Source organism: Protobothrops mucrosquamatus, unplaced genomic scaffold (genome assembly GCF_001527695.2).
Source record: "Protobothrops mucrosquamatus isolate PMUCROS unplaced genomic scaffold, P.Mucros_1.0 scaffold24, whole genome shotgun sequence".
Classification (NCBI taxonomy): Eukaryota; Metazoa; Chordata; class Lepidosauria; order Squamata; family Viperidae; genus Protobothrops; species Protobothrops mucrosquamatus.
In genome coordinates, this window is record NW_015386409.1 from 1,773,503 (window position 1) to 1,800,142 (window position 26,640).

Below are 26,640 nucleotides of genomic sequence, written 5' to 3' on the forward strand. Positions count from 1 at the left end.
ACAGTCACGAAAGAGTGACTCTGGCCCTTAAATGGCAAGCAAGCAGTCTAGGAGACACGAGGGCCTGAGGAGGAATTTTGTAGGGCTGCTCAGGATCCCTATTACAGAGTAGACCCGACTAGTAATGATGGGGGGTGAGATACCAATCAGAGGAGGTCCTCAAAATGGTGGCCGTACCTCAAAATGGCGGCCCGTTGAAAATTGAGTGACTTGTACAATGCCAAACCCCCCTCCGTTAGAACAAGTGGCTATTTTATCAACCTGAGAGTAGAATATAGATGAGGAAAGCCTTTTATTTCCTGTGGAAATGACAGTTCCCTGGCTAATTCCCTCGACGCGCGGCTCAAAATGGCGGCCGCGCGCGATGGTAACAAGCCCTGAGCGACTGTAAGGCCTCCCCGTCTAGTCCACTGGTCGCGCGGTTCAAAATGGCGGCCGCGCGCGCCGATCAACCCCAACAGTGAGCTGTAAGGCCTGAGGGAAAACTGCGACGATCGAGGGAATCCCTGCTGGCGCGCCTAAAATGCAAATGAGGGACGAACGGCCGTTCGTCCTCTCATCAAGCCAGCAGGTCTCCCTCGTCGCCCATGCTCTTTTTCCGACCGTTTGCCGGCGAGCGGTGAAAAGGCTATATGCCTGAAAGGCAAGACGGCCCTGCCCGTGCAAGGCGCGCGCGCGCGTGTCTCCTCAGCGGGGGTGTCGATTCGGGAGGCCCTGAGCTTGAGATCGAGCCAAACGGGCCTATTATGCAAATCCTTTCACTCCGTTCGTCACCGGGCCGCAGCCGCGAGCTCCGGTGAGAACGGATCCAAGAGATGTTGGAGATGAGAGGGTGAGAAGGATCCCCTTCTACCCTGTCAATACTGGGAGGGGGAAAGGAAGAAGGAGCCCCTTCTGTTCAGAAATCACTTTCCTACCCCCAAGTACAGGTTTGGATCAACTATTATTCCTTAACAGTTCCCAATTTTGAATTGGACTAAATAGCTAAAGAGGTGGAGGATTCTCCTATGGTCTAGACTATACCTGCCTGAGAGCCAGAGTTACACGTCCGTCCATGGGCAAGATTAAGTCAAGACTGGAATCTAGGGTCCAGGACGGGCGTGGCAACTTTGGCTGACTTAATCTGATTGGGCAGGAATACAGTCTACTACCCATGGGTGGATCCTCCATCTCCAGTGCTGGAGAATTTTCATATTTGACATTGCAATAACTTCTATGCCAGAACTAATTATTAAGCTCATTAAGGATAGAAAAATAGTTAAAATTTTATTTCATTAAGACATGCAAAATGATGTAGAGAGTGAGGACTTTAACCACTTTTGCCCCCAAAACTATCCCATTTTATCAGTTCTATGTCACAAGTTCCAAGAAGAAATGGTGAAATATTTCAAATCTATTATCAATACGCTGAAAAACGAATGGTCAAGATGGGCCCTCGAACACAACAAATTTTAAGATCACCCTCTCAAATTCATACAATTTATTTGTAACCCAGTTCAGGAAAAAAATGATTAGCGTTTGCTTCTTCCTATTTCAGCTTGGAGTTTTGTGCAATAATAACCAGAGGTTGTTGCCTCTGGACATTTAAAGAGATTGGCAGAAGTCAAACTTGTGTGAGTGGAAACTTACATACACAAGGTGTCTTGTACTATTCTTTCTCTTCCATGAAGTTCCATGCTCCAAAAATCAACAGCAGTTGGTCATAATAGAATATTAAGTATGTTCCCCATCAACAGTAAACTATATAAGTGTGGCAACTCTATCATAAGACTATGTACTGTGAACATTATCAGGAGCTCAAATCATAAGATACTGATTAGAAAGCCAAGGAATGTATGTTTATTAAATAATTCATACTAAGAAAGCAAGATGTTGGAACCTAAGTGGTGCTTGCATACAAACACCTCTCCTTCAAGTTCTTAAATTGCACAACATTTCTACAACATAACAAACAACACATAAACATTTTCTGCAAAAAACACAATCTTTTCTACTATTTGGTACCGATAAAAATACTTACTTTAGCAATCTGCAGCAACACAATACAGTGTTTTATTGATTCGACCATGCTCTAAGGAAAGAAAAATAAATATTTAAGTTTTTCTAAAAGCTTAAATTGTTTTTAACAATTAAAGCAATCCAAAACACTTGCAAAAAGGTCACCAATTTTGCATTTTTGATAGATATTGTTATAAATATCTAACAACTTTAACAGTTATGAATAAATGAGGAGATAGGATATACTTCAGAGTTTTTAAAATTAACTCCTATTTTACCTTTACTACATAAGGTCCATTGCTTGTCCTTCCAATTTTAGACAAATGAAGGGAGAAGACCCTTCAGGACCTACTTGACAGAAAGGACCAGACTGAGGAAAACATCCTTACATCCTAAATCAAAGATGCATCTGCTTTAAGTAGTATCTGCACATTACTGTGTACACATATACGTATATAAATTAGTGAATGGAAGCTAGAAAATGCTGACTCTATGCCAAGTCCACTCCTGTCCTGCTTTGCTTCCTTAGCATGTAATCCTTATAGACCAGCACTGTACTTCCGCGAAAAATATTGCTTGCACTTGCAAATAATCACATTAAGTATTTCAAGTGTATAAAATTTTGATAAACAGGTAATTAATAGTTATTGTTATTTAGAAGTGATTTCACTTTAAAATACATTATTCTGATAGCTATCAAATGAAATAGATCTTGTCTTATAAATATATTGTACATATATTAAATCTACAATGAAATTCACCTACTTTAGAAGATAGTCGGAAATGAATACATTTAGTCTACTACAATATGAGAATTATTCCTGCTGATATAAATCATTTATTTCACATTTCTCCATTAATGTATCATAAGAAGTCACTTGTGGAAGGAGGGTAATCATACCACTTCATTTAAAGTATTCTACTAGTAAACACACTGTTAAAGATGAATATGTACATAAATATGAACAAGACTTTAAAAATATTTTAGATTATCCCCCTTCAACCTGGTCCTCCTCACTGCAATGCATTCTAAGGGAATCAGATGAAATACGATTTCAAGTGCATAGTGATTTTTAAAAAAACTTACACTGGTTGTTTCTCTGAGGTTTTCAATCTTCTGCAAACACATAATACAAAAAAAACATTTAAAGGTAGAAATGGTAGTCTTTAAATTGATTAATACTATTTGTTGTTTATTTCTAACCAAAAATAAACATTATCTACAAAACTGAACAGTGCAAACTCAGACAGGCAAGTTGTAACAAGTCTCTGGCATCTCAAGCACATTCCAGACGAAATATTGCTTTACCAAAAGATTAGCAGACATCTTTCATCACTGTACAATGACCCTGATATTATTTTTTCTTTGATAACAAGAAGCTAGAATGCAAAAGCTACAACTTGCCAGCACATTTAGCAAATCTTACAGTACAAATAACTTGCCTCTACAAACTTATTCTGTGCTTATGCTTGAAACTTAGTATTTATGCTGCCAACTCCACCTATAAATAAACAAAAGGACTCTTAAAATAGCTGGTTTTAGCCACATTAGAGTCTTTTAGTTATAAGCAAATTTGCTGAAAAGTTTTGTTTAGCATATTTAAAAAATTTTAAATAATTATTGTTTTCAAGTTATAATATTGAATCAAGATTCATGCTCAACAGATGTCCACATTTTTGCCTCTACTTATTTTTTCTACAGGCACAACACCTAAGTAAGTCATTTTTAAAAATTCCTTATAAACAGTAAATGCTTAAAGGATACCTCAAGAACATTTTATTCTAAACATATTTCTACTAGAAATAGATGGAAATTTTGTTACTTGTCTTGGATCAATGGATTTGAACAAAAGAAAAAAAACAATTCATGCAATGAATCAGAATTCATGGTGTTAAATTATGGGGTAACAACAATCTGACATTTTTTCTTCTGATACGGACAGGTTTTTAAATGCTAATTGCCAGAGAAGAAATCAGCTATCTTCTTTTGTAACATCAAACAATCATTGCAACAGATTAGATTATAAGTAATTATAAAGTCTCATCTCTCTGGCAAAATTATATAATAAGAAAAAAAACCTATTCAATAGTTAACACAATTTTTCTCAATCTATGTACGACAGTCTTTCCCTGTCTGCACTCTGCCAATGCTTTGATCCACAATTCACATAATTCTCAGCCTACTGCTCTCTGTCCATATTGGATAAAAATTCTGAAGCGCACTCAAAAACATCTAAAGGGAATCAGGTTGAGAAAAACTGTCTTAAATGTATTTTATAATCAGCATATTACTCTGGTCTAAATACAAAATGGTCCATATTTTAGCAGATTTCACATAATAACAGCTCTAAGATGGCATTTAACCTTTTATAAGAGACATGTCCTCACAGGATCTCATTGTGGGGGCAAACGTGATCCAGGAAGAAAATTGTGTTTTCCAAAAGAAAGCACACTAAAACCTCCAATACAAATAATCTTTTTTGCCTGGAGGGAGATCCTTAGCAAGGTTAACAAGCTGCAGGGTTCCATTTGGTTACTGCAGGACTATCCCTTCCATTCAGTTTTGTTTTGCTTTAGTAATAGGAATGTCAATCTTATGGAAGCAAGTCTTCCAGAGAGTCAATATCCCCTTATATATGAGATCCTACTTACGGAACAGCTTGCCTTCAGAAATCGTGGGCACTCCATCACTGAAGGTTTTTAAGAAGAGACTAGACAGTCACTTATCTAAAATGGTATAGGTTCTCCTGCTTGAGCAGGGGGCTGGACTAGAAGGCCTCCAAGTTCCCTTCCAGCTCTGTTCTATTCTATTCTACTACATTTGGGCAACAGAGAATTGCTGGTTATTTTCATAATTTAGTTGTGCAGGTGCATGCACAACTATCTGCATGCGGCAAGTTGCATAAAATGCTTTAGCGCTTTCAACCTCCTGAAAGAATGGAAAAGCAAGCAGGCAAGCCCAAGACAGTGGTGGCAGAGAATAGGCAGAGAGAAAGATTCAGAGAAATCAACCGGGTTCTGTATACATTAACTGCAACAGGAAAAAAAAATCAATGTGATTGTTTTCCAGACCAGAAAAAAACTTCTAAGTTGGGAAAAGCAAAAGCAAAAAACACCTTCCATTCCTGTTGCAAGCTCTGTTAGCATCCCAGATGTGATGCTTCCTACCCCACTGAACTCAGTGCTTGAGTTAACAGCACATGTCCTCTGCAAACACTAAGTTCCTGGGTAAGAAAAGTAGAGAGAGTTCTCTATCCATATAGTGATGGTTCCTTCTGGGCTACACCGAAAGTAATATATATTACCTTGTTTAATGACCTTGCTGAAGAAGTGTATGTATGTCACAGTGAGCTTTGAGGATCAGATGTAAATCCATAGAAATGATTATTTTATTTGAATGTCTTATTATTTATTATCCTTTCTTATTATTCTGTCACTATTTTTTCTGTACCTACTATAGATATATAGATAAACAAACATATATTGTATTTATTACCTATACATAAAAAGACCAGTAAAGTTGCATCTTAGAAAGAAATTTATAATCTAAGGTCATCTGTATAAAAATATACTTGCTTTTCTCTGATCATCATCTTTGCAGTTCTGAAGTTTTTCATCAAAAAGCTAAAAAAGAAGATTGTTAAAAACATGGGAAAAGTTAATAATTTAACAGGATAGCAAATCACTTTAAAAAGTACATTAGTTTCATAAGACTAAGTATAATTTTTATCTGTCTTACCAAATATTCATATTACCTGTGGCTTTAATAATAGTTTTTATCTAAAACACTGTTGCTTCCATTAATTCATAAACTCATTTGCTTTCACTGCAAAGTGTAAAGAGCAATCATAGGAGGTGGGATGGGGAATAGGAATATACTCTGATCACAACAATACATATGTGAATAATCAGCATAGTACTACAAATAGGAGAATCCACAGGGATGATTAAAAACATCAAGATGGGGGCCACAGTTCTGCCCCTTTTGTATGCACATCAACGTCACATCCATGATAAGGAGTGGAGCTTTGATTGTGACCATTATCTTGACATTTTTTTAGAGTGATACACAATCACTAAAAACATTTCAAAATCATTGCTTTAGAAATAAAATATACTATTGCTTCTATTTTTATTATCAAATATTTTCTTCATTTCCAAAATCAAATATTTGAGCCATTTGATCCACAATTCACATAATTGATAACAAACTAAGTCAATTCTACTTAGACTTGAAATCTAGAGCCACTTTGGTTGAGGGAGTTAAGGCACCAGGCTAGAAATTAGGAGACCATGAGTTCTAGTCTCATTCTAAGCATGAAAGCTGGCTGGATGACTTAGGGCCAGTCACTCTCAGCCCAACTCACCTCACAGAGTTATTGTTGTTGTTATTATTGTTGTGGGGAAAATAGGACGAGGAAGGAGTATTAGGCAGGATAAAAATTCTAAAAAAAAATCTATGGCATCACAAATTAAGTGTGATGCACACAATGTAATGCAAAAAGAGACATATAGACAAAATTGTTTAAATAAATGATCAAACATAAAAAGTTTTTTACATGCACTTAAACATCCAGATTCAAAACTCACTGAAACTGAAACTTTTAAGAAGAGAGTTATTTTAGATTTTTGACTGATTTTCAGTTTTAATTAAGCATTATGAAATTAAGCTTAGAATTTACTTAAGTGAAGCTTATACTGCTGTTCTTAGAACTTGACTATACTGTGGAAGTCTGCAGATTCTAATTTCCACCTAAGCTCCTTAGATCTAATCTCTTGAAGCAGGAACTGTCAACATAACTATCTTTGTATTTTGAAACAGAGGTTAGAAAGGTTATTTGCTTTTCAAGAAAATACATTCAAAATTCCAACTAAAAATGTATGCTGTTCCCATTTCTGGCATTATCTGCAAGAGAATTATACTTCTGAATTTTAGAAACAAAATAAAGTATATAATTGCTGGAAAATTACTTACATCTATAATGCAGCCAATACAGAGTTAACATACCTTCAATTGGTCTATCAAAATTTGTAAGTAAGCATCAGCTTCTGTAAGTTTTTTATCAAAATCCTGGACACTTGGAACAAATCCAGGTTCCACACCCTATAAATAATAAAAAATCAAATTAAGCATAATAATTTGTTTTTGTTTACCAACATGCAGGAAAGCAAATTCTTTAATTTTCCAATGTAATGCTAGGCTATAAAGTTATTTTTAATTCCTAATTCAAAAAAAATGAATATTAGAAGATATTACCTCATTTAGAACATACTCTTTTTAAAAAATCCTTCTCAAAGCTGATGTAAAGTTAGACATTTTTGGCTGTCTAGGAAGGAATTTTCAATAGCAAGTAATATAGTTTACTGTTTTACTGCTTTTGTCTTCTAAAAATTAATAGGATTTAAAAATCCTCACGTTTAGTAGAATTATGACCAAGGCTTTTAAAAAGGGAACAAACTATTAGCAATAAACTACAAGTTTAGAGTTTTTAAATAATTCTATGATTTTAGAACTTTATTTTTATAATCCTGTACAGTCTGCCTTGCATTGATAAATCTGCAATTGGATGTCTTCTGCAGGCCTCTTTTATTACTAATAAGGAAGGGGTTTTCAACTGACCTATTTCTCTGATTATTCTAGAATTTGTGTTTAAAAAGTTTACCACACAATTTTAATATTGCTTTTTTTGTGTGTTGGCTACTGGTGATTGCCTGTAGTTTTTTAAGCAAGGTTTTTCAGAAGTGGTTTACCATTGCCTGCTTTCTAGGACTTTTCAAGGTCACCCAGTTAGCTTTGTAAGCTGACCAAATCTTCTATTAAGTTCACCAGCCAGATGGGTCAGTTAAATATTAAGAGTGTATGGAACTGTTAAAGGTTGTGCACTATCCATATGTAATTAAAAGGGTTTTCTCCTCTGAAAAAGAATCTTTTGAAGTGAACAGTACCCAAATTTCTGTATAAAAATAAAAGTACTTACTATGTAGTAAATACTTGCAGTCTTTATAAAAAAAAAATCACATGCCACTATGGATGCTTTACTGCTTTTTTCTTTCCTGTAAGCATGTTTACAATTCCCCCAGAAATACACTATCATTACATTCTTGCACAGTTGTAGCTTCTACTGTTGAGATAACAATTTGACATTTCACTGCTTACAGAAAAACTGATTTTATTCTTGCAATTCCACATTCTATAGAGAGGTTTGGCTATGTAAAGAATCCAGATAGCTGAATTCATCCTTAGTAGGCTGGGTCTAACCATGTGTTCATTAAGGAAAGCCTACTTTACATGTTGATCTGCAATTTGAAAGCAATCAGTATGTTGCTATCAACTATCTAGATAAGGAAGTCAAATTCTCCTGACATCATTAATTCTATAGCTTTCAGTATTAATGGCTTGCCTCACAGTCCAAATGTTAAACCCAAGCAAAAGACCCATTTAAATAACGGAAGCAGCAATGGGAGTAAATCAATTTAGTCATCCACAATCCGGTTTGAAAGCCAGACTGACTCTGACCCTCCAACATAAGATGCCCTCCTTTCCAATATCCAATTTTAGCGATTGATGACACTGAGCGGAACTAGTTAAAACGCGGAACTCCGTGGAAACGATCCGCAGGGTCGGCTGCCTACTCGCCTATTTTACAAGATCGCATCAACTCTGACGCAAAACGGGACATTCGCAAAAGTGTGCTACTAGTCCATACGCTGGCGGGCGATCAGGGAAAACTTGAGCGTTGGGGGGGGGGCGTTTACTCGAGAAGGCCAGCAGATAGAGGGTTTCCATTCATTTCCTGTCAATTGCGCACGTCACTACCCAATATCTGTTCCTACTCACACTAGCCATTCTTTACACAGCCGGTCACGCCTCACGACAGGTCTTTTACAAGATCTCCCTCCTCTCCTTTCCCCTCCCCGCCTTGTCCCGGTAGAGTGGGCGCATTGCAAACCCGCCGTTCACACAGTTACGGGGACCCGATTGGCTGTGGGTCAGGTGTCCTTTAGCCTGAGCCGTCCTCCCCTCCCGCGGATTAATCGGAAAGGAAACACAAATAGTCAAAACGCGATCGCTTTATGTGGGGGCTCCGATGGCAGAGAAAAATAAAGACAAATTACCACGCAAAACACACTGCTGGCTCTGCCATTCGCAACCCATTTATCTGCCTAGAACCTCTCGCGCAACGCTGACGAGGCCACAAATCCATTCAGATTTTCTCCGCCCCCATTTTAAGTATGTCAATACGTCTAACTTGCTCGCAATTGGCCACACAGCGTTAAGTTGCTTTTTTTTTTTTACTTTTGGCTCACAGTGATCATCCGCCGAGTTCGATTCCCCGCCCTTCTCTGCAAGGTTCAGCTTAGCGATACAGAATCCCCTTACTACGGAGCAGATTTAAACATTTTTTACACTGTTTATAACTGCCTAATATTTATTTGACAGGAATCAACGGAGCCTGCCTTATTCCGCTTTCCAATTCTTAGACTCCTAGCTGGAATCTTAGAACCAAAAAAATTGGTGAGAATTAATTAATATGATCTCTGTGCCCGAGGGACCATGAGGTTGGCAAAAGATAGGAAGAAATCGAATAGTCTAAGTTTAATAGACTTTCAAATAAAACTTCTTAACAGGCTGCAATTGTCCATCTTAATCTAGGATTGCTTTTAAGACAAAGATTTATTGTTTGAAAATTATTGTGAATGCCATTTAAATGTTCCACAGCTGAACACTTTTTTTTATTCAATCACACTAAGCCCAAATTGAAAATGTTACGATTTAAGACTAACATCTTAAAAATAACTCCCCACTTTGTAATATGAAAGAATACTTCAGAGTTGAATTACACGGATTCAAATTATAAAGTTTAGAAGAAAGTTCTTAACCTTAGTCGTGTTTTAATGTATTTGCTGGACTTTATTTTTTGCTTTCTTGTTTTGTTTTTGCTGGATTGCTATAAACACAATTTAAGATTTAAGGCAATAAACTAATTTTGACAAAAGCTTTGCCTGCAGATGTTTACATAAGGAAGAAACCTAGGTGTGTAAGATACCATAATTATAATGATATAGTCTTCTTTTTACCAAAATAGAGACACTTGTTCTTTACGTTCCATTTAGTTCAATTTACAAGCTTCCAAACAACAAAGATAGCTGCACTGAAGAAGTATTTGGCTTTTTGGTTTTATTTTGAATTTTTTTTAAACGTCAAAAAACCCAGCAAACTTACAATAGTATTATTATTTTAGTCAATGAATTTATATAGCTATTCTCTATTTTAGTGTAGAGAATTTGCACCATGTGTTTTCAAACCTGACATGCAGCTATGGACGAATATATAAAACAATTCAATAAAAATACAAATGATAACCGCAAGCCTGTTGCTGAAAAGATACTAAATAAGACATACTTGAAAATACTTTCAATCAATGTTCCTAATTTTTCAGCTCTTAATCCAACAGCTTCTCTCTGTATATTGGCAATACAGTGCTATTTCAAAACTTATTAATTCAACTGAAATGCTTTCTGTTTGAAATATTTTAAATGCTTTGATTTTATAATTAATACTGATATACTGTATTTGCAACAGAAAATTGTATTCATCTGAATATACTCTGGAATGTATTCATCAATTTTTATGAATTCATTTGAGCAAATACTTTTAACAATTTTATAATTTGAAAGCAAATGAACTTACCTGGAGCTGAAGAGTATGACGAAGGATAGTTTCCTCTAAAGCATGAATCCATTTCTCTCTTTCATCAGCATCTCGAGCTGAAAGAATATTAAAAATGTACTTGTGGCCTTAATTTAACAAATATATAAACAGAGAGACACAAAAGAGGCAAGCAGACAAGAAGAGGGCACTGCAGGGGGAATGCAAAGTGGGAGATAAAGCTGCCAAAAAGCCTCAGGCAAGTCCACCCAGTGTTTCACTGCAGCCTGCTGGAACCTTTCCGCAGTTTGGGGATCCTGGATTTAACTGGATTTACGATCCAAATAATATGGAAAGGTCCTATATACTTGGGGCCCAAACTTCTTACAAGGCTGCCTCAGGTTGAGAAACTTTGTAGACCAGTACACTATTTATATAAATAAATAAACACCACTCAGAGTAACTTTTTATGGGATGGGCGGCTATACAAATTTTATTAATAATAGTATTTGATTAATAAATAAAACAAGAAGGCTAACATGTCAGTCTATCATGGATTATTTCTTTACTGAATTTTTTCTAATTCTGGGAATAGATATTACATATCTTACAATAAGGCTAATTGGTAGGAATCAGCCTCTTTGAACAAGAGTCTTTGAATTTCAGAAATATTGTGGGCCTGGAAACAACATATTTTTCTAATCATCAAAAATTCTATTTTATTATATGGTATAATAACAGAATCTTGAAAGGCTTCTTTCCCTCCCTCTTATACCTGAGAGAATCAAGGTAAGCCAACCCTGAGTTTCTTTGTTATTCCTTTCAGGGCTAAACTGGTAATTTTTGTAATGGCTGCTGCATATTTCCTTCAAGGCTATCTCCATACTCCTCTACAGTGGCCCAGTTTCACTGAAGTGCTGTTCATTTGCCTGCTTGTAAAACTACTCCCAAATTCCCTTGTCTGTTGTTTATGCTAACTCTGGTAAAGGAAGCAGGGCCATGTTTTTCAGTTGTTGATGTTCTTATACTGGATTAGTATTTTGTTGAATGTATCCATTATTTCTCAAATTGAAAGAGATTATGAATTGTGTTAATAAAATAGTACATTTTATAAGGCAGACAAAAGAGACTATTATGAAGTCTCTGTGTGGAAAGTTAAAAGCATTGTATCAGATTTTAATAATATTAACCAAATGAAAAAGATCTGCTATAAACAAATTTCAAATGTAGATTTATATTGCTTCTAATCTAGGTGTACAGAAATACCTATTCTGATATTTATGTATTTACAGGACTTACGTGGCCACCTAGCTCATATGATGGATTCAAATGGCTCTCAACGATCCATAAAAAAAGTTAAAAGCAAAAGTACACCCCCCACACACACACACACACTGACTCAATCGTCCTCACAACTCAATCCTCATACTAGCCCTCACTTCCACTTGGGGAAAAAGTTAGATCTGGAAGGCTAAAAGCTTACGGATCTGTTGGATCTCAGGTGGGAGCTGTTCCAAAGGGGGCAGCTACTGAGAAGGCACACCTCTGAGGTCCTATCAGATAACATTTAACATCCTTCCCATCTAACCTAGTAGGATGGACAGATGCCCTCAGAGATAGGCAGTCCCACAAGTAACCCAGCCCTATGTTATGGAGATGCTACTGTACTCAAAAAGCAACTGGAAGCCAGAGTTGCTTGTGCAGGAATAGTGTTACTTCCATGAAACGTTTCCAAAACTGCTGCCACATTCTGGACTATCTGCAGTTTCTAGATGGTCTTTATCATCCCTACTATTAGCAGCAACAAAACTTATATAAAATATTTTATCTTTCTAATGGTGGAATCTAAAACATTTACTCAGAAGCCTCAATGAACTCAAACTCAGGAGAAGGTATGAATTATACAGCCTTAGATCCCTTTATGTCTGTATTTTTTAAAATCATAACCAAAATATTGTCCCTATATATTATTATAACCAGTGGAGTTCACAGGGTCCATCTTGATTTAAAAAGTCTTATTAAATTCATCAATTTAATAATGAAAGTAGAAGATAACTGTATTTAATTATAATAGTGTCATAATTCCTGGCTGTAACATTGATTATTCTTTCCAGAGGATATTCTAATCAATTTTACTTTTTGGATTCCCAAATTTTAATAATCAGTACAGTTCACAACTGTATAGCCTCAGATTCATTTCTACTGAACATAATTAGTTTATCACATGCTTTACCTGTTGCTTATAAGTCTAAAAAAACATTCTGAATGTATATATTATTTAAATCAATTTCATATCCTTAGTAACATAACTGTTTCATCTAAAAGTTTAGTGATAATTTATATAAAATTAAACAAAGAATCCCCCCATTTTCCCTTTGCATTTTTTCATAATAACTAAACCCTACATGAAACCATTTTAACACTTTCAAATATTCCCAGACAAAACCTGCTGAGAGTTATCAACATATGTATCTATGCCACTATTATCAAGAGCTATCACTAGAACTGAATTAAAACACAGTTACAGGAACAGCCTGGTGTCATATTACATTTTGGTTACTATATAATTTAAGATGACCATTAAAGCATGCCTCAGATACAGTAGAAATCTAGCGTAGATACTACAGCAATAGTATTTGTTTCTAGAAATCAAGCAATCTCCATGGCAAACTACATATATTAGTACAATTTCATAACACTTTCCCAGAAGTACTCAAATGGAAATAGATATGAATATACAACACTATATAATACTATTGTAAGATATTTGGTAATATACACACATGAATAATGATTAAAAGATCTGAATAAACCAAAAAATGATCACATCTTTCAGATGACTAGTATGATGAAACACCATCAATACGACCTATACTCTAGAATTGAATACAAAATGACTCATATTTCAAGTACAAACAAGTTGAAAATCCTTAGTTATAGGTTCCTATTAAATACTATAGCATGACAGGAATTTATAACTGAGGAACTAAAGTCATTTTAAGATCATTGGTTTTAAACATTTTATTTTGAATACAGGGAAAAAATTACCGATCCATATCCAGCTACAGAAAATTATTTCATCCACACCATCAACTGCACTTGTTATCAGCAACTAGCACTGATTTTACAATATATATTTCAGCTACACATACAAGAACAAACAGCTCAAATACACAGGAGACAAAAGATAATGGGAAGGGATGAAAGAAGAAAGCACAAGGGAAGAGAAGATACAAGATCAGTGTTTTCTGAGTAACACATTTTATATGCACTTATTGGTCAAGGGTCGCAATTTGTCCTATTATCTCTTTTAAGATAAAATCCAACAGATCTTCTGTTCATTATTCTTGTTGGCCACTTTGAGTTCTTTATTACCATGGCTGACAATGGAATCCACTGGTTATTTCTTCTGTCTCAGAGTCTCGGTGCAAAACTTTGAAGCAATTTATAGAATGAGTGGGCAGGGCCATTTATTTATTTAAGAGTCTGGCTCACCTCCAACAATTGAAGGTAGCTTACCTGGGATGCTCCCTTTTATCACCACAACAGCAGCCCTCTGAGATATGTTGGGCTGAGAGAGAATAATTTATTCACAGTAAATTTCCATGACTAAGAATGAACTTGAACTATTTCTTTCCCACATTCTCCAGAACCTGGTGCACATATAAACCTGGTGCACATATACTCAGTGCAGTCTTATCAAAGATTCTTTAGGCTCAGATAAAAGGATCATGCACAGAGAAGGCACTGCCATGCTTTTGCAGTGTTTACCAGAATGTATAAAGGCTCTGTTCTGTCTCTTGAGAACAAATCCCACCTGTGCTAAGTAAATCAGCAGCCAAAGGTGCCTCAAGTGTACAGTCATATTTAATGAAATAGGGCTATAATTGCTGCACCTAAGGGCATCTTGCTTGATTTCAAAATTAAGAAGATACTGTCCTCATAAATTTTGTAAGTATTGTAATCTGTTTATTATTGGGACTACTTCTTCAAATGTTTCATAGTGTTTAAAAGAAAATCATGTTTATTTAGAACCTTTCCTACTTTTAATTATTTTATCATCTCTTGTATTGAAATGCCTATAAAGAGGGAAGGGCTTTTTTCTCCTTCTCCACATAGTCTTGGCAGTTGGGTAGTACATTTTTAAAATATCTATATAGTCCTTTTATATTTTATTCCTTAAGCATTTTCTCTTGAATAAAAAGTTGAAAACAATTCATTCATTTGGCTTGCGTTTTTTTAAACTGACTATGCAGCACCTAGTTTATTCTTAGGATCGATTCATTATAATATGAATGGCAATAGTTCCCCTTTCTCTGATTCCCAAAGAATTCAAAAAATGCAGAGCACTATAGGTTGAATTCTGACTAGTATTTATACCTCATATATTAAATTATTTCCAAAATACGTAATTTGTCATATGATTTCAGTAAACCTTTCTCTCTCACTTTCCAGCCAAATGGAACAAATGTTTAAAAAATAAGTCTGCTTACAAATAGTTCACAGCTATCCTAGAATTTTTTTATTCTATAGATTTGATTGCTTTATCTAATGTAGAAAGAACATTGTATAACACCTGAAGTGGGATTTAGATTTTTTTTTCTCACCAGCACTTTTAGTCTTGATCCTGCCTTTTCTGACTGACTTCGCCCTTGGAAAGATTTTGGAAAGAAAAATCAATTTGTATCTTCCCATCATAAGTTATCATATTCAATATTTCACCTACCTCTAAAACAGAAGTGAATACTGTTAATCAGAAAGAATCTCCCAGTGCTTCCCCTTTGAAAGGGAATTCTTCAGATACTGTAGACTGAAGGCCTAACTTAAGACATCTTGAGAAAATAAATGCTACCAATTTACTCATTTCATTGGGCATGGTTGCAAGATAGTGCAACCATGGTGTCAGATAGCCTTATGAAATTCACTCCCTTTTCTAACAGTTTAACAAGTCAAAGGTGGAATCAACATTGCAACTTTTATAGTGTGATAACTGTAAAATAATTGCCGCTCACCAATGGGAGTACCACTACTGTACAGGCTTGAAAAAATATTACATTTTTTAAATGATAAATGTCACTGTCTTAGTCACATAATGAATGAAATGTCTGCAATTCTAGTAACTGATGTAAATAAATGTACACTCTCACGATTCTGCAGATTTTGCTAGTGCCAAGCATTTCATAATATGAGAAGAGCTTGACAATGAACTCCTGTACATTTTAAAAAATAATACCAACCTCCAAACTCTCTTAATAATTTTTTGACTACAAAACTAAATATGTGTGCATGTTCAATATGTTCAACGCGCCTCTAAAACTGCAATTTTCTATACAGGGGGTTACTATTTCATAATAAAACTCAAATATTATATACCACTGTACTGAACAATGTTGGGTAAGATACATTATAGCAGTGATGGCGAACCTTTTAGAGACCGAGTGCCCAAACTGCAACCCAAAACCCACTTATGCATCGTCGAGTGCCGGGCAGGTGTAGCCCATTGGCTGGGTGTGGCCCATTGGTGTGGCGTGGCTGCTGTGGTAACAGCAGACTGGGTGGGACTAAAAAGTTCAATCAATCAATTCCAACTTTGCAAGATCTTTTTTTTTCCGCGAGAAGTTGAAATTGACTGATTGATTGAACCTTTTTTTTTTTTTGCACACGGCAGCAGAAGCCTAAAGCGAAAAGGTTTTATAAAACCCAGCTGAAGGCCTAGGACTGGGGCGACGGCGCGCGTGCCCACAGAGAGGGCTCTGAGTGCCACCGCTGGCACCCGTGCCATAGGTTCGCCACCACTGCATTATAGTAACGACCAGAAGAAACAATGTAAAACCACTGCATCACAAAGAATTTTGAAAAAGAAATAAGCAACTTCTTTTGAGCAGATTTATATAACTATCTTTTAATGTTTTAACTTTCTAGATCATAATTGCAGATAACATTTAAAAATGGTTTCCAAGTACTTTTCACCAAATTGGCCTGAAATGGAATAACTGCATATTTTACATGTTTTAAGCACACATCCTAAATACCACCAATATTAACCAAAAAAAATCCACCTAAATAGGAGCAGGTCTTATATCTGATGTCATAAATGTTTTATCTGCAACTGTAGTTCAAATCAAGCCAGAACTAATGAAGAATTTAAGTTATTTTTCTTGCCAGATCACATTAAATATATTCCCATAAAGAAAAACCTGGTATTATTGAATATGCAAGATTTTATAGTATGATCAGTAGGCTTGTGCAAATCATTCAGATAGGACTTCGCAAACACATTCCACAGTGGTAGACCTGGTAGGATTGTCTTCTGTGCATTAACATTCAAGATCAGAGAACCAGGAAAGGACCCCCAAATAGTCATGTCTTGCCTCTAAGAGACATGGATATTTCAATTCTGTGAGCTGCTGGTTTAAGTAAGTGCTTTTGAAGTGGTTTTCTAAATGGTTTCATAGCCCCAGATTATTATACTAATAATCAATCAATACAGTTCCTGAAAAGGAAAAAAGATAGCAAAAAAAGGTAGCAAGGAGAAAAGGTAGCAAGACTAACATATTTCTACCGTATAGCTTTAAAGCAAGGAGATAATTACAAGGTTCTTCATCTTTAGTGCTTCCCTCTTAAAATTTAGAAACACTAAATATCAATAGAAATCTAGAAAAGAGCTAATAATTCCTTGCTCTATAAAACTACCATATACTAGCACAACTATATATCAACACTGAAATGCAATTATTATAGTTTTTGAACATGACAAAACATAATTCTAAAGCATATACGATGTATCCCCCCCAAAATCTGAAGAAAACCAAGAGATTATAGTAGAAAATTCCTTATTGTATCAAACCAGATCTCACTGACCAAATTTCAAAAACTGCAAAGCGGGTTTTACCCATCTCTGCTCCAGCCATGGCAAGGAGGAGGAGACTGTGCACTTAAGAAATAAAAATTGAAAAAAGCCTAATATTCTCAATCCCTTGCTAACTAGATCAAGGTTCAATATGGTAAATTATGTAGTTTTTAAAAAACTTGATTCAGTTTTAAGATACCATTCAATGAAATCCCTAAACTTTTCCATAACTAAGATTTGCTGTTGTAGTTATATTTTTAATTCCTAAAAATAATCAACACAGCAATAAGATTCCTAATTAAAAGATAAAAAATAAAGTTTTAGGAAACAATGTTTTATAATTATTCAGAAAACAATAACTTCCAGAAAATTGAGCATCTCCGCTATCACTTGCAAAAATGTACAAGTTTGAATTTAGACTATGAAATTCTGAGCAAGTGTGAAATTTATGTAATTTTCATACTGCTCCAATCTCCTAATTTTGAATAAGTTAGAAGGATCTCAACAACAACAATCCTATCATACAATGACATCAATGAAAATAAAAAATAGTGTATTTCATGAAAGGTCCTTTTAAAAGGTTTGCAAAAGTTTTCTAAAAACCAGGAGAAAAGTGGCCAAAAGAATCTGCAGAGTCAAAATGTTCCACTAAACTATAACAACTAAAGTATCTTGTCTTCTGGTTCAAACCTCCATTCATATGGGCAGTGCTATCTTCAACAAGGTCCCTCTTGACAGCCTAATATGCAGTCCTTGTTGTAACCTGGCACTATACTTTATAAAGCTTTATAGGTTACACTCTGTATTTTAAATTGGAACTAAATGCAGGAACCAAAAAAAAAAAAGGTATTCTACCCACCAGCAATCTAACAGCTCCATGTAATATCCTGTATTGATTTAAGGGTGTGATAAAGGTCATTGCTGACAATGCCTCTTGCTTCAAGCAGGGCTATAATTTGTGCACCAACCAAAACCAGCTAAAGGCCTCCTTGGCAACAGCTTCTTCCACTAGATGCTGTGAGTCAAAAAGGAACCCCACCTCACAAACCCATTCCTTCAATAAACAATACTGTACCTGTACCCTAACTAGAGCCTCAGTCTCAAACTTACATAATGTGACTTACATCTAGCTAGCACCAGGGCAGTACTGGTTATTCCCTAGATTTCTTAAATTGTTGTGGCCATATGTCCTCCCCGCCCTTGGTATCATGGTTCATGTAGAACCTGAAACTTGCAAGAGCAAAACTCTTGACAGGAGAACTTCCTCATTAGTGCCTAACTAAATCATATTACTAGAATCTACATGCTCATCACCACTGAAGCATAGACAGATACGGTTTTATTATGTACAGACCTGGCATTTACTAGCACTGGCCTGAATGTAATTACTGAATAATCTGACCACCATTTACTGGGATAGAAGAGGGAACCTGCACTAGTGTACAAGTATAAGTTTCCCTTTTCTTGCAATGGCCTACCCAGCATTCTCTCTGCCCATCATTGTCAAAATGTAAGCCCAATCTCTTCACCCACAGAGCCGTATCCCAACGCACATACCCAGTTAGCCATTCAACATTTCTGCCGCTAAGAGGTTCTTCATATTGATCGGTAAGATAAGGAAATGCTCATATTGATCTGTATACAGTATGTGTATCAATATGTTTCTGAAGATATAATTGGACAAATTCTAAAATTAACAAAGTGCGTCAGCTCTTAGAATGTGCAGATGTAATTTCATTTCTCTCGAATACGGTAAACTGAACCAAATGTAAGGAAAAAATGCATTTCATAATATAAATGTACCGTTTGTGTGTTAAAACATAGCTAGAACTTTTTAAAAGTACAATTGTATTTTATTGTTCTTAAGTTGATAATAGGCCATAGATAATAGCATCTGTGTCGGTGCTAATACATAAGTAATCGATCCACATAAAAGTAATCTCCTAGATATTTAGTCCTTGTTTTAAAAATTGCAGCAACATTCCATACTATATACCAAATATAACAGTAAAATCACAAATTTCAAATAATTAAACAATCCAAGTATAATTAATTTTAGTGGATATTTCAAAGAAAAATATAATTACATTATTTTGTTTATGATGGCCTTATCTCTCAAGATAATTTCCTGTCTGCAGGTAACAAAAACTGTAGAACTGCAGTTCCTTTAATAGCTGCAGTAGAAAACGATATTCATCAAGCTATGCAACAGAGCTAATACCTCCCCAAGAGTATAGATTATTAGCATTAATTTTTCTGCCCCAAAAATGAGGTTAAAAATTTGTATTCTGCTGTATTTTGTAGTTTTAATTAGAAATTCTAAGACTGTGAGATAAATATACATAGTAATACTGCAAACTTGTAATGCATTTTTTTCTGTTGTGCAATGTTTAATATAATCCCCTTCCCACCAAAAAGCTACAGGATAGCCAAGTAACTGACAATGCAAATTACATATGTACACAATATGGAACAAAGAATTTATCTTTATAGGAATTTCATAAATGTTGACAAATATCAGAATTTCCTATACAAAGGTAAAACAAAGATACTCTACTATAAATTCTACTGATTTTTTAATGCAGAATGAACCAATCTAATTTAAAAAAATAAATGCTTACTCATAAGGAAATAATTTATAGGTTACTGAGAATGAAACACAAAAAATTAGCAATCAGAGAAAACAATTATGATTTAAAGTAAAACAAGCTTGGAAATGGTAACATTATATAAAATGTATATCTTAAACCAGTATAGGTATAAACATATATTTTGCAAGCTATATAAAGTACAAATAAAAAACACAGTACCTTACCCTTTCTACTTGTCAACCATAGCATGCAATGACGAAACATAGCAGTAACAGACGGCATTGGAGTTAGTAAATATGAATAAAAAGGTAAATGGCAGCAGAATGGTGATTGGTTGACAAGAGCAATGAAATATAGATGAAATAAATGAGAGCATGTAAATCCTGCATCAGAAGTCCACCTTTAAATCAAATGTTCCCTCTCATCTCCCATTTAGATTCTATATCAACAAAAGCTGCAACCTTACATGGTCTTTGTGACTCTCTCCGTGCAGAAAGCACAACAGCAGTTCTTGAAATTAAAGACCCGTGGTGCTTTCTTTCTTTCTTTCTTTCTTTTTTTTTTTTTTGCAAGCAAACCCATCAACAAAAAACCATTATTCTCTCCCCCTTCACTGATACAGCCTTTAAATTTTTAATCTGCACATGCTGCCAATGCTACAGTCTTTTCCAGCACATATGTATACACTGCAGATATAAATCCCTTCCTAACCCATGGTGCTCCCGACTCCAGAATATTCTCTGTACATTTTCAAGCACTCTAATTTCTACAGTTTTTAAAATTACTCTATTAATTGAACATCAGAACATTTTCTGTGATTGAAATTAATGTAATAAAGAGCTTTTCTTTCAGCTCACCCTGGAAATGGAAGGTTTTCTGATCAACAGTTATTGTGAAGGTGCTGTCGTCTTCATCATCTATACCAATCACAGCTCCCTGTGAAACAAAGAGCAAAAATCCTGATAAGCAAAGCAGTGACATCACAGCAGCATGCAGTCTATTTCTACAAGACTAGAATGCAAAATTCAGGCAAATTTTCTAAGGCTTACTGATTCAGTTTCTAAAAATTAAAGATAATGTTTATTAAACTAATTGTACCTTATGCAGATTATATAGCTTTTCAAATATGACACTGCAACATTTTGTTTCAAAACCCAACAGACAGGGGTGTTTTAGCAGGAAATTACAAACTGAAAAAATAAGTTACTTTTCCAGCATTAAGCTTAGGCTAAAATAACCTAGGCATCCTCAAATCCAAACATGGGTTGGAATGTTCTTATAAAGTCATGTAGTTCACATATATGAGAAGTAGGGTCCTTCATAAAATTATAATGGCACTATGATTTAAATGGAATGCTTAAAATACGTCTTGTTCTATTGTTTTCAGTCTACTGTTGCAATTCGTTTGAATCTGCAATTTTATAGTAATTTGGATTCCAGATAACTTTTAATTATAATGTTTTTTGTATTTTCTAACTGGCAACACAATTAGGTTGGAAAGTTCAGGCGGGCAAGGGGACTGCAGCACAAGGAGACTAAAGAGAAAGATTAAGATCAGAGAGGTGTTGGGGGAAAACAATGAAGAAAGATCACGGAAAAGAATGAACAGGGTGGAAAGATTAAGGTGAAGTAAAGAGAGGGATGAATACATAGGGAGACACATAAGGTGGAGCACTTGAAGACAAGAAAGAAGGGAAGAGGAGAATAGAATCAAACAGAGGGAGACTAATGCATGACTAAGACAGGTGAAAAAAATGCAGTGGGCATGGCAAGAAAGAGAATGTTGGGAGATGTAGGGTGGTGAGGGGCTATGTAGGCTATCCAAATCCCTTAATGGACTGCATGTTGACCAGAGGTTGCACTTTCTGTACTCCTGTTATGAGGTATTCCCCACATCATGCTAGAAGAATAATAGTTGATTTCAGAAACTACAATAAATAACACCCTATTTTTTTGCTTAGGCACTTGCTAGGTCAGTGGTGGCGAACTTATGGCACAGGTGCCAGAGGCGGCACTCAGAGCCCTCTCTGTGGGCACGCGCGCCGTCGCCCCAGTCCTAGGCCTTCATCTGGGTTTTATAAAACCTTTTCGCTTTAGGCCTCCGCTGCCATGTACAAAAAAAAAAGGTTCAATCAATCAGCCAATTTCAACTTCTCGCGGAAAAAAAAAGATCTTGCAAAGTTGGAATTGATTGATTGAACTTTTTAGTCCCACCCAGTCTGCCGTTACCACCGCAGCCATGCCCACCCAATGGGCCACACCCATGCAATGGGCCACACCCACTCGGCACCTGACGATGCATAAGTGGGTTTTGGGTTGCAGTTTGGGCACTCGATCTCTAAAAGGTTCGCCATCACTGTGCTAGGTGGACTGAATTGATGATCAAATATGCAGATGATTAAAAAAAACTTATGAGAAATGCCTTATTCAGTGGATCAAAATGAACAGGGTGAAATTTAATAGGAATGATCTAGGTTAGAAAAAATTAATAGCACAAATACAGATAGTCCTTGACTTAGAACAGTTTGTTTAGTGACAGTTCGAAGTTACAATAGCACTGAACAAAGTGACTTATGAGCGTTTTTCACACTTATGAACATTATAGCATCCCCATCATCATGTGATCAAAATTCAGATGCTTGGCAACTGACTCATATTTATGATGGTTGCAGTGTCCCGGGGTCTTGTGATCACCTTTTACAACCTTCTGATAAGCAAAGTCAACAGGGAAGCCAGATTTACGTACAACTGTGCAACTATTTTAACAAGTGCAATGATTCACTTAACAACTGTGAAAAGAAAGGTCACAAAGTGGAGAAAGACTCACTTAACAAATGTCTCTCTTGGCAACAGAAATTTTGGGCTCAATTGTGATCGTAAGTTAAGGACTACCTGTACAGGGTGAGGGAGAATTGGCTTGGCAGTAGTATGTGAAGAGATTTTAGGTGTTTTAGTATATCACAGATTAAACTCAAGCCAAGACTATGGTGCAGCTGATAAAAAGGCAAACACTTTAGGGTGCATTATAAAAGGCCCATAAAGTGGAGATCACAGGAGATAACTGTCACATTCTATTTAGGGTAAAACCTACTGAAAATTATACTATATGTTTCAGGCACCCAGTTCAAAAAACAAAACAAAAACAAAACATAGACAAAGTGACCTGTAAAGAACTGGTTAAACTGGATTCCATTTAGCTAACAAAAGAGAAAATTGAAGGATATATTAGAATTGGAAGGACTAACTTGAGATATGGTTGGCATAGATTTTTATGGTACGATAAAGTTAATATGGATTTTAAAATCACTATGTGAGATGCCATACTAAATATATGGAACAAATACAAACCCCAGCTGTGTCTAAAAATAACTTTATTGGTCTTAGCACAGGAAACATTTTATAGAAGAGGAACAGAGGACAGAAGATTTATTAATACAGTTAGATGAAGAACTTAAAATGAAGTCAAGCAAAAATTGTCTGCAGAAAGTCATAGTTTTCGATGGTTTTCATATGCACAATTAAAAGAAATCTTTAATACAGAGAGTAATTAGAATTGAAAAACATAAAAAATGAGTAATGTAATGAATATGTAATTGCAAAAATGTATAAACATTTGTTAAGATTTGAAGCTGAATAGGACAAGTTAAGGGCTGTATAATAAAATGGACTATGAGGTTTGGCTTTAATATACAGATGGATGAATGGGGAAAATGTGGGTAAATAGGATGAAATTTACATTGTGTTATAAGTGCTAGGAGGAAAAATAATTTAAGAAAAAACATTATAAAATTATGTATTGTGGGTACATAATAGTAGAGAAATCACCAAAAATGTATAAAAATACCTCAAGGCAATGTTGGAAATGTGAAAAACATAGTATCATACTATTGGAAGGGACCTTGGAGGTCTTCTAGTCCAACCCAAGGCAGGATGAAAGAACATTTTACCATGTACTTGTGAAAAAGCCAAGAAAAGTTAGATACAAATACTTACAATGATACAAAGAGTTTTAAAGATTTTATTGCAAAGAGACTAGAACATTTTTATTGGGACTTATGGATACTGAATTAGAAAAGACTTGTGGAAGATTAATTTTACATATGGTAATAGTAGCAAGGTACTATGTACAAAGTACTTAAAGTCATACAAAGGAGGATGACCATAACTTTGAGGACTGGTTGTAAGTATAACTCATTCAGCGCTATTATTTCTGGGATCTTCATAAATGAAGCTAGCATTCCATGACGTGAATTACATTTTTGTAAGTAAGTCAAATGATTATAAATTCTTGCACAGGGGGAAGAATCTTGACATGAGTTGTCCTAGCAGGCTGGAACCTCCTCATTCTATTCAGTATTAAATCTATTATAATCATTATTTTAAACAGCTCTTAGTTGGAGTCTTAAAGATACAGAAATCTTCAAAGAACCGACAAATCAAAGTTAGAACAAGAAAAAAAGCAAGAGAAGTTATACTTTTTGACAGACCACTATATCTGTCAAAAAGCATAACTTCTCTTGCTCTTTTTCTTGTTACATTAAAGTAAGTAAAATTCTCTCTTAGTGATTAACCGTTTTCTTGCCCTATTAATGCTTCTCAGCAAAATTTTTATTTTTTTATGAACTTACACGATACAAAGATAAATGACTATAGATGCAGTAGTAAAGGGACTACATAGAATATAGAAACACTGATTACTTAGTTCAGTGGCAAACACATTCATGTGCAGTACTGCAGTATTAATAAATAGGCCTCTTGGTGAATTCTCTTTAATTTCCATGTCATAGGTTTATTTCCCAAAGTATAGTTCTTTTGCACTTCTGTAAATTGACCATTTTTTCTACCCCATGCTTTGTTAAGTCCAACTGACAGATACCCCCAATAAAAAAGATGAAAGCTTAATCAAAAATCCCAAATGGTCAATTCTGCAATATTAGAGGTAATTAAAAACTGGAAATTTATGACAGTATTTTAAAGATAGACTTTCCAATTGACTTGTAACATAAACAGAAACAAGAACAACTATTGTAACATGCATAAGAAATCTTAATTCTAAGTCCTGGTTACAACTCTAATGGGTGTTGGAGTTAAAGTAGATTCCCTACTGCGCCTTCAAAGCTTATCATACATATGTACACTCTCAAAAAGAGCTGCTTTATATACAAGTTACTAGCATATTTTAATATATATTTTAGGGAGAATTGTCTTCCGTGCAGTCCTGGGAGATCCTGGAAAAATATTAATACCTTGTCTATGATAGACAATGAATTAATTGATCTCTTATATAAGGCACACTTAAGAGAAGAAATATACATAACCTCCTTCAAACATGCACACATTTCAGAACAAGACACAGAAATCACATCAAAACACAATAGATATTGTGACATAGATTTTTATATAAATATACTTAATTTGTAAACCATGTTTTAGGATGTTACATGAATCCAGCCGAGTTTGGTTTACAGCCGAGTTTGGTTTACTTAACAAACCATTGTTAAAACAATCCAGTCACAGTCAGATTCAAGCTGAACAGCCAAACTGAACCACAGAAACCTCCCACTGCTCAGTAGGAATATCTCAAGACATTTTTCTATCTGAGGTGAACCAGCAATGTGCTCCACCTGGGCCATCACTATCTCTGAGGTAAGCCTATTTCATCAAGTTGATATAAAAATAAGCCCTTTAGCTTCTGGAGGGAAGGTAGAATATAAATACAAATAAAAAAGAATATGCTTATAAACTTTTGGACAATTATACATTAAGCTGTTTCAGCATGTAAATGATTAGTTGTTACACATATTTTTATACATTTGCTGTGAAACCAAAAAACTCCCTATATATATCATGTTTTGTACTAATTCCTATAACTCAGGTTAAAAATTCAAAATTGGAAAAAGAAAGTCTCTGATTCTATTTTGTCCAATCAATATGCCATTATTTTTTAATAAATATAGCAAAGAAAATACATAGCAACATTTTGCATTTCTTGTCAGAAACAAATAACATTGAATTTAGGGAAACTTACTACTAGGTAAGAAAATATGTAATTGCCAATTTATATTTATTGGCATAGTTATTTAAAAATCCAATTCTGTTCAATATGATTTAGGCAAAGTGTGAAAATAACTGTAGCAGTTTTCTCCCTCATCACTTGATTCCTGAATAGACCTTAACTTCACAGTCTACCCAAAACATTTTCTTTTAGGAAAAAAATATGAATAACAGGATTATTATACTTCAGGAGTATCATATACTACCATAACTTTCTCCCAGTAATGCAGGAACTTTTGTCATTACTATAATTTATTATTATAGATACAGTGGATATTCTATTTCTCAGAAATAGAAACAAAAACAATTTACGAGTAGTAATCAAGCAGTAATCCAAAAAGTGTGGACAAGATGAAGTGGGCATGTTCTTTCTTTTTTTATTTGAAAGCTGAGAAGACTGGCCATGGGTACTCTTGAAATTTGCTCAGTACAATTGTACAGACCTCAAATACTTTGCAACTGAGTAATTATTAAATGTATTTATATAAAACTAGATA

At 35.1% G+C, this 26,640-nt stretch overlaps 1 protein-coding gene across 2 annotated transcripts in view; it reads right to left on the reverse strand.

The window, feature by feature from the left end:
- Nucleotides 1–26,640, reverse strand: part of OSBPL9 (oxysterol binding protein like 9) — a 62,758-nt gene that overhangs the window by 26,396 nt on the left and 9,722 nt on the right. For both annotated transcript variants that reach the window (XM_015810907.1, XM_015810906.1), the window contains exons 3-8: nucleotides 20,947–21,025; nucleotides 10,691–10,767; nucleotides 7,007–7,102; nucleotides 5,575–5,622; nucleotides 3,086–3,115; nucleotides 2,021–2,071 (exon numbers count right to left, since the gene is read on the reverse strand). In XM_015810907.1, the coding sequence (XP_015666393.1) occupies nucleotides 2,021–2,071; nucleotides 3,086–3,115; nucleotides 5,575–5,622; nucleotides 7,007–7,102; nucleotides 10,691–10,767; nucleotides 20,947–21,025 (381 nt within the window). The remainder of the gene's footprint in view (nucleotides 1–2,020; nucleotides 2,072–3,085; nucleotides 3,116–5,574; nucleotides 5,623–7,006; nucleotides 7,103–10,690; nucleotides 10,768–20,946; nucleotides 21,026–26,640) is intronic.